The following is an 8,399-nucleotide window of genomic DNA, read 5'->3' as shown; positions in this document are numbered from 1 at the left end:
TATTCACTTGTCTCCAAACGCTGACAACGGTAAGTTCCTTACTTTCTTGTACATACAAAGCGCGAGCTTTGCCTACTTCCGCTCCTGACAGCCACCACACGAATCTTCCAAGTTAACAAAGACAAGTAACAGCCATAGCTTGCCACCCACCAATATATCAAAGGCGCAGGATTTTCAAAAAGTAAGAAAAGTATTGAAACTGCTCTGAAAATCGGGAGATCAGTCTTCATGCTCAGGAGATCGGGAGGAAGAAGGAAAAATTGGGAGTCTCCCGCTTAAATCTGGAGAGTTGGCATGTCTGATTATGGCATAAGTGGGTAGCTAAGGAATGCAGGTCGTAAGTGTGACTGCGGAGCTACTTACATCCAGCTCTTATTAACTTTAAAGCTCACATTCTGAGTTGTTTTGTCAACATTTATTTCTGTTAAACAAAAGTCACTGTATGATTTTTGTATGAACTCTAAAGTGTACTGGTCATGTTATATATTTCAGAGCCATGCATCAACAATATTGTAATACTGTGCAGGCTAACTAATGCATTATAAAAACTAGTTTTGTGTGTGGGTTTTTTAAAACAGTTTATTAATGTTGTCTGAGGCCAATAAGCAAAAACAGGTGGCAGAACTATGTGAGCGGGCCAAGAGGCAGCTAGCAGAACAGTACAAGCATCATGAGGAGCAGAGAGCCAAAACAAAGGCAGCAAATCAATCAGTTAGACAGATTGTCCCTCAAGTGGCCAACTCTTATTTTGTACAAACAAGCATACTACCTATTCCTTTTCCTTCAACTTCTTTGTTTAGAAATGTTTAATGGTTGTAGAATTTTGAGATAATTTTTTTCAACAGTTTCCACCCATGTGGAGATCCCAAAGCATCAAAGTACAGGAAACTGAATCACCACTCAGAAATTTCTATTGCATGATCAGAGAAATATAATTCTGAATTACACTTAACTTGTTTCTTTAAGTCACTATTGCATTGCATATTCATTATCAGTTGTAATGAGGCAGTTTAACTGCCTGCATAATAAACATTAAACAGTCTGATTTCTTTTTTTAATGAGTCACAAGGAAGCTGTCAAGTGCAACCTCTTTTTCTTAAATAATTTGTACAATTATTAACATTTTGTACATAATGCAGGAAAACTCAACAAAGCACCATCTCTCTGACTTCGCAGGAATAGAAATGCAAGAAACAGTTTGTACTCGAAGCAGAAGTTAAATCAAGCACTGAGTGAAAAAGGATTGGGAAGCTGTGCAATTTTAACTCTAATACAAGCAAGACAGGCAAGGACGTGTCTCGCATGCAATCCACCATTCTTCAGTCGAAACAGACACCTCCTACGTCTAATTGTGCCAGAGGTTATATTCTGCAAACTGAATAGAAAATAAAACAGAACTCTTAACTAAGTAATTCTCAAAAAATGCAGAATACTCAGCAAAACCTACAGACAAACATGTTAAAAATTCTTCATTAAAATAATTAAATATAGATGTAACACCTTACTTCAATATACCGTCCATCGCAAATCCTTAACATGACATCCCATAGCCTCCATAGCTTCATGCCAGTCTCCTGAAAACAAGAAACATAATTTCTTAGTTACTGCTACAAATGGAAATCGTCAAGTCCATATAAAAAATGTACAGAGCCACACTCTCTAGAGAGCATACAGAAATGTTAGCATACAGTTAATGCTACAAATGTTCTCTCGAACTGTTCCATTCAGACTGTTTTAAATGATCACATATTTTACTGATGTAGAGTGAGATGTGGGAAACATCTGCTTTAAGACGATATTAGCAAAGTGAATTATTTAGAAAAATGAATAACTTGGATAATCTCCCAATTTGTATGACCTTCACAAGCAAACACATTATAGAGTTCTCTACTGAACTAAGTTGTGTTAGCCTTATCTCCTATTATCTTTATTTTGGCTTTAAATTCAAGTACTATTAAAAATTTTTACATTTTCAAGTCTCACTAGCAAGTCCACACTGTAAGGACCCTTGAAGTCATCAAAAGAGCTCAAGTGGTGATTTTGCAGATTCTGAGGCAGTCATTGCCAAAGATAATTGCTGTGAGTGAATGGATAATAAGTAGAACTACTGAGGAAGATCTTCAAAACAAATCCTACACACTGAGTGTAAGATAAACGCTCTCAGACACTGCTAGAGCAATGTCAGTCAGTTGATGGACAACTCACATTTCTGACCAGAGGATTTTTTACAGTAGATGCAAAAACCAACCATAGATATGTAAATGGAGTCACACACAATCCAGAAGTCATTCAGTTGTTGCCAGAACCAAATTTCCCACCAGCCGCCACGTGCTATAGTGGTTTGCACATAAGAAGGCAGATGGTGGGGTGATGCGCAGTGGCAAGGAGCAATGAACCACGTGACACTCCAGCCAATACTGTCATTCCACCACCTCTGTGTGTAAGCATATGTTTTGGGGCGCGTGTAGAGCATTTAACACTGATTTTAATTTTATTTTAGATATGGTGAGAGTACCTAGTCAATGAAGTATTTATTATACATGGAAAAAAACAAATATGAAAAGTATAACATTAAGAACTAACACCGAATTGTTTCCTGACCATATAAATTTTATTGGGAAGAGTCAAAAGCAGAACACTGGGCCAGTGCAGTGCTCACCCAGAATTCCAGAGAAACACACACACACACACACACACACACACACACACACACACAGAGAGAGAGAGAGAGAGAGAGAGAGAGAGAGAGAGAGAGAGAGAGTGCAGTCAGTGGCGAGACCAGAAAGTGTTCTCTCTCTCTGGGCTGAATGCAGCACACAGCCACCTTCTTCCATGTAGACCACTTTAAGTGATGTGTGTAGCAAGGGTTTGTGTGAAATTCCTAAACATGTTGTTATTGTTGCGGTCTTCAGTCCAGAGACTGATTGATGCAGCTCTCCATGCTACTCTATCCTGTGCAAGCCTCTTCATCACCAAATAACTACTGCGACCTACATCCTTCTGAATCTGCTTAGTGTATTCGTCTCTGCAATTTTTATCCTCCACACTCTCCTCCAATATTAAATTGGTGATCCCTTGATGCCTCAGAATGTGTCCTATCAACCGATCCCTTCTTCTAGTCAAGTTGTGCCACAAATTCCTCTTCTTCCCAATTCTGCTCGATATCTCCTTATTAATTACGTGATATACCAATCTAATCTTCAGCATTCTTCTGTAGCACCACATTTCAAAAGCTCTTGTCTATACTGTTTATTGTCCATGTTTCATTTCCATACATGGCTACCCTCCATACAAATGCTTTCAGAAAAGATTTCCTGACACTTAAATTTATACTCAATGTAAACAAATTTCTCTTCTTGAGAAACACTTTCCTTGCTATAGCCAGTCTACATTTTATATCCTCTCTACTTTGACCATCATCAGTTATTTTGCTTTCCAGAGAGCAAAACACATCTACTACACTACTTTAAGGGTCTCATTTCCTAATCTAAATCCCTCAGCATCACCTGATTTAATTCGACTAAATTCCATTATCCTTGATTTGCTTTTGTTGATGTTCATGTTATTATTTCCTTTCAAGACACTGTCCATTCTATTCAGCTGCTCTTCCAGGTCCTTTGCTATTTCTGACAGAATTACAATGTTGTTGGATTTTAATTCCTCCTCCGAACTTTTCTTTTTTTTCCTTTACTGCTTGCTCAATATACAGATTGAATAACATCGGGGATAGGCTACAACCTTCTTCTCAACCACTGCTGCCCTTCGACTCATAACTGCCATCTGGTTTCTGTACAAATTGTAAATAGCCTTTCGCTCCCTGTATTTTACACCCATCACCTTCCGAATTTCAAAGACAGTGTAACAGTCAACATTGCCAAATCTTTCTCTAAGTCTATAAATGCTAGAAACGTAGGTTTGCCTTCCCTTAACCTATCTTATAAGATAAGTCATAGGGTCAGTACTGACTCGCATGTTCCAACATTTCTATGGAATCCAAACTGATCTTCCCCGAGGTCGGCGTCTGTAAAGAATATGGGCTAATATTTTGTAACCATGACTTATTAAATTGATAGTTCGGTAATTTACATAATTGTCAGCACTTCCTTTTTTTGGTTTTGGAATTATTATATTCTTCTTGAAGTCCGAGGGTATTTTGCGTGTCTCATACATGTTGCTCACCAGATGGGAGAGTTTTGTCATGGCTGCCTCTCCCAAGGCTATCAGTAGTTCTAATGCATTGTTGTCTACTCCTGGGGGCTTTTTTCGACTCAGGTCTTTCAGTGCTCTGTCAAACTCTTCACGCAGTATCATATCTCCCATTTCATCTTCATCTACATCCTCTTCCATTTCCATAATATTGTCCTCAAGTACATCACCCTTGTATAGACCCTCTATATACTCCTTCCACCTTTCTGCTTTCCCTTCTTTGCTTAGAACTGGGTTTCCATCTGAGCTCTTGATATTCATACAAGTGGTTCTCTTTTCTCCAAATGTCTCTTTAATTTTCCTGTAGGCAGTATCTATCTTACCCCTAGTAATAAATACTTCTACATCCTTACATTTGCCCTCTATCCATCCCTGCTTAGCCATTTTGCACTTCCTGTCGATCTCATTTTTGAGACATTTGTATTCCTTTTTGCCAGCTTCATTTACTGCATTTTTATATTGTCTCCTTTCATCAATTAAATTCAATATATCTTCTGTTACCCATGGATTTCTACTAGCCCTCGTCTTTTTACCTACTTGATCCTCTGCTGCCTTTACTATCTCTTCTCTCAAAGCTACCCATTCTTCTTCTACTGTATTTCTTTCCCCTGTTATGTCAACCCTTCCCTAATGTTCTCTCTGAAACTCTCTGCAACCTCTGGTTCTTTCAGTTTATCCAGGTTCCATTCCCGTAAACTCCAACCTTTTTGCAGTATCTTCAGTTTTAATCAACAGTTCATAACCAATTCTAACACGCGGCTTCTTCTTTCATTCGTTACCCCCAGTCCATATTCACCTACTACTTTTCCTTCTCTTTCTTTTCCTACTATCGAATTCCAGTCCGCCACGACTATTAAATTTTCATCTCCCTTAACTATCTCAATAATTTCTTTTATTGCATCACATTTCTTCAATCTCTTCATCATCTGTGGAGCTAGTTGGCAAATAAACTTGTACTGTGGCAGGGGAGAGCTTCGTGTCTATCTTGGCTACAATAATCCATTCACTATGCTGTTCATAGTAACTTATCTGTGTTCCTATTCTTTTATTCATTATTAAACCTACTCCTGCATTACCCATATTTGATTTTGTATTTATAGCCTTGTATTCACCAGACCAGAAACCTTGTTTCTCCTGCCACTGAACTTCACTTATTCGCACTATATCTAACTTTAATCTATCCATCTCCCTTTTTAAATTTTCTAACCTACCTGCCCGATTAAGGGATCTGTCATACCACACTCCAATACATGGAACATTTGACCCAAGAGGACGTCATCATCATTTAACCACACAGAAAAGCTGCATGCCTTCAGGAAAAATTACGGCTATAGTTTTTCCTTGCTTTCTGCTGTTTGCAGTACCAGCATAGCAAGGCCGCTTTGGTTGATGTTACATGGCCAGATCAGTTAATCATCCAGACTATTGCCGCTGCAACTACTGAAAAGACTGCTGCCCCTATTCAGGAACCACACAACTTCCTGGCCGCTGAATAGATACCCTCCATTGTGGTTGCACCTACAGTACAGCTATCTGTATCGCTGAGGCATGCAAGCCTCCCCACCAACAGCAAGGTCCATGGTTCACTGGGGTATACAAACGGATAATACATGTGTCACCAATACACAAATAAGCTAACTAAAAAGCTCAGTTCTGCCGGTTTCGCATTTACAAACATATCTCTCACTTTTTTGAGCTGCAGGCAGAAATGTTTGCACACTTTCACTCAATACTGTCCTAAAACATAATCTTCTGGAGCAACGCAGCTTAGGTTGAAACATTATTTCTTCCAGAGAAATGTGCAATGAGAATATTGCACAAAGTGGACAGCAGATTACCTTGCAGAATCCTCTTCAAAAAACTCGGGATTCTCAGCTGTTAATGCCAATATATTAACTCTGGTAATGGTATTTGTGTATAAGAGTGTATTAAGTATTAACTCTGTAATTCATGACTACAACATTTTAAGTAAAAATAGTTTCCACAAAGATCATGCATCCCTGTCTACCATTCAGAAAGGAGTTCTGGCACAAAAGCCCCCTTCAACATGTTACCTGGGAACACAGCCATGTAATTGAAAATCCTCAGATATTAAAAATTAAATAAAAGAGTACTTATCAGCCACTCCTCATACAATTTACCAGAATATTGAAGAGACTGCAAAAAGGTAGGAATTTAAGGAGATGGGACCTGGATAAACTGAAAGAACCAGAGGCTGTACAGAGTTTCAGGAAGAGCATAAGGGAACAACTGACAGGAATGGGGGAAAGAAATACAGTAGAAGAAGAATGGGTAACTTTGAGGGATAAAATAGTGAAGGCAGCAGAGGATCAAATAGGTAAAAAAATGAGGGCTAGTAGAAACCCTTGGGTAACAGAAGAAATATTGAATTTAATTGATGAAAGGAGAAAATATAAAAATGCAGTAAATGAAGCAGGCAAAAAGGAATACAAACGTCTCAAAAATGAGATCAACAGGAAGTGCAAAATGTCTAAGAAGGGATGGCTAGAGGACAAATGTAAGGATGTAGAGGCTTATCTCACTAGGGGTAAGATAGATATTGCCTACAGGAAAATTAAAGAGACCTTTGGAGAAAAGAGAACCACTTGTATGAATATCAAGAGCTCAGATGGAAACCCAGTTCTAAGCAAAGAAGGGAAAGCAGAAAGGTGGAAGGAGTATATAGAGGGTCTATACAAGGGCGATGTACTTGAGGACAATATTATGGAAATGGAAGAGGATGTAGATGAAATGGGAGATATGATACTGCGTGAAGAGTTTGACAGAGCACTGAAAGACCTGAGTCGAAACAAGGCCCCCGGAGTAGACAACATTCCATTAGAACTACTGACAGCCTTGGGAGAGCCAGTCCTGACAAAACTCTACCATCTGGTGAGCAAGATGTATGAGACAGGCGAAATACCCTCAGACTTCAAGAAGAATATAATAATTCCAATCCCAAAGACAGCAGGTGTTGACAGATGTGAAAATTACCAAACTATCAGTTTAATAAGTCACAGCTGCAAAATACTAACACGAATTATTTACAGACGAATGGAAAAACTGATAGAAGCCGACCTCGGGGGAGATCAGTTTGGATTCTGTAGAAATGTTGGAACACGTGAGGCAATACTGACCCTACGACTTATCTTAGAAGAAAGATTAAGGAAAGGCAAACCTACGTTTCTAGCATTTGTAGACTTAGAGAAAGATTTTGACAATGTTGATTGGAATACTCTCTTTCAAATTCTGAAGGTGGCAGGGGTAAAATACAGGGAGCGAAAGGCTATTTACAATTTGTACAGAAAGCAGATGGCAGTTATAAGAGTCGAGGGGTATGAAAGGGAAGCAGTGGTTGGGAAGGGAGTGAGACAGGGTTGTAGCCTATCCCCGATGTTATTCAATCTGTATATTGAGCAAGCAATAAAGGAAACAAAAGAAAAGTTCGGAGGAGGAATTAAAATCCATGGAGAAGAAATAAAAACTTTGAGGTTCGCCGATGACATTGTAATTCTGTCAGAGACAGCAAAGGACTTGGAAGAGCAGTTGAATGGAATGGACAGTGTCTCGAAAGGAGGGTATAAGATGAACACCGACAAAAGCAAAACTAGGATAATGGAATGTAGTCTAATTAAGTCGGGTGATGCTGAGGGAATTAGATTAGGAAATGAGACACTTATAGTAAAGGAGTTTTGCTATTTGGGGAGCAAAATAACTGATGACGGTCGAAGTAGAGAGGATATAAAATGTAGACTGGCAATGGCAAGGAAAGCGTTTCTGAAGAAGAAAAATTTGTTAACATCGAGTGTAGATTTAAGTGTCAGGAAGTCGTTTCTGAAAGTATTTGTATGGAGTGTAGCCATGTATGGAAGTGAAACGTGGACGATAAATAGTTTAGACAAGAAGAGAATAGAAGCTTTCGAAATGTGGTGCTACAGAAGAATGCTGAAGATTAGATGGGTAGATCACATAACTAATGAGGAGGTGTTGAATAGAATTGGGGAGAAGAGGAGCTTGTGGCACAACTTGACTAGAAGAAGGGATCGGTTGGTAGGACATGTTCTGAGACATCGAGGGATCACCAATTTAGTATTGGAGGGCAGCGTTGAGGGCAAAAATTGTAGAGGGAGACCAAGAGATGAATACACTACGCAGATTCAGAAGGATGTAGGCTGCAGTAGGTACTGGGAGGT

The 8,399-nt window shown here is 39.1% G+C and overlaps 1 protein-coding gene across 2 annotated transcripts in view; it reads right to left on the bottom strand.

The window, feature by feature from the left end:
• Positions 1 to 484: 484 nt before the first annotated feature.
• LOC126198741 (protein AMN1 homolog) overlaps positions 485 to 8,399 on the bottom strand; it is an 80,983-nt gene continuing 73,068 nt past the window's right edge. The window contains exons 5-6 of one of the 2 annotated variants that reach the window (XM_049935291.1): positions 1,501 to 1,574; positions 485 to 1,375 (exon numbers count right to left, since the gene is read on the bottom strand). In XM_049935291.1, the coding sequence (XP_049791248.1) occupies positions 1,507 to 1,574 (68 nt within the window). In that variant the 3' untranslated portion in view covers positions 485 to 1,375; positions 1,501 to 1,506. The remainder of the gene's footprint in view (positions 1,376 to 1,500; positions 1,575 to 8,399) is intronic. The other variant, XM_049935290.1, reaches the window with a different exon arrangement.

This window comes from Schistocerca nitens, chromosome 8 (assembly GCF_023898315.1).
Source record: "Schistocerca nitens isolate TAMUIC-IGC-003100 chromosome 8, iqSchNite1.1, whole genome shotgun sequence".
Classification (NCBI taxonomy): domain Eukaryota; kingdom Metazoa; phylum Arthropoda; class Insecta; order Orthoptera; family Acrididae; genus Schistocerca; species Schistocerca nitens.
This window is presented reverse-complemented; position numbering and strand designations above follow the sequence as displayed.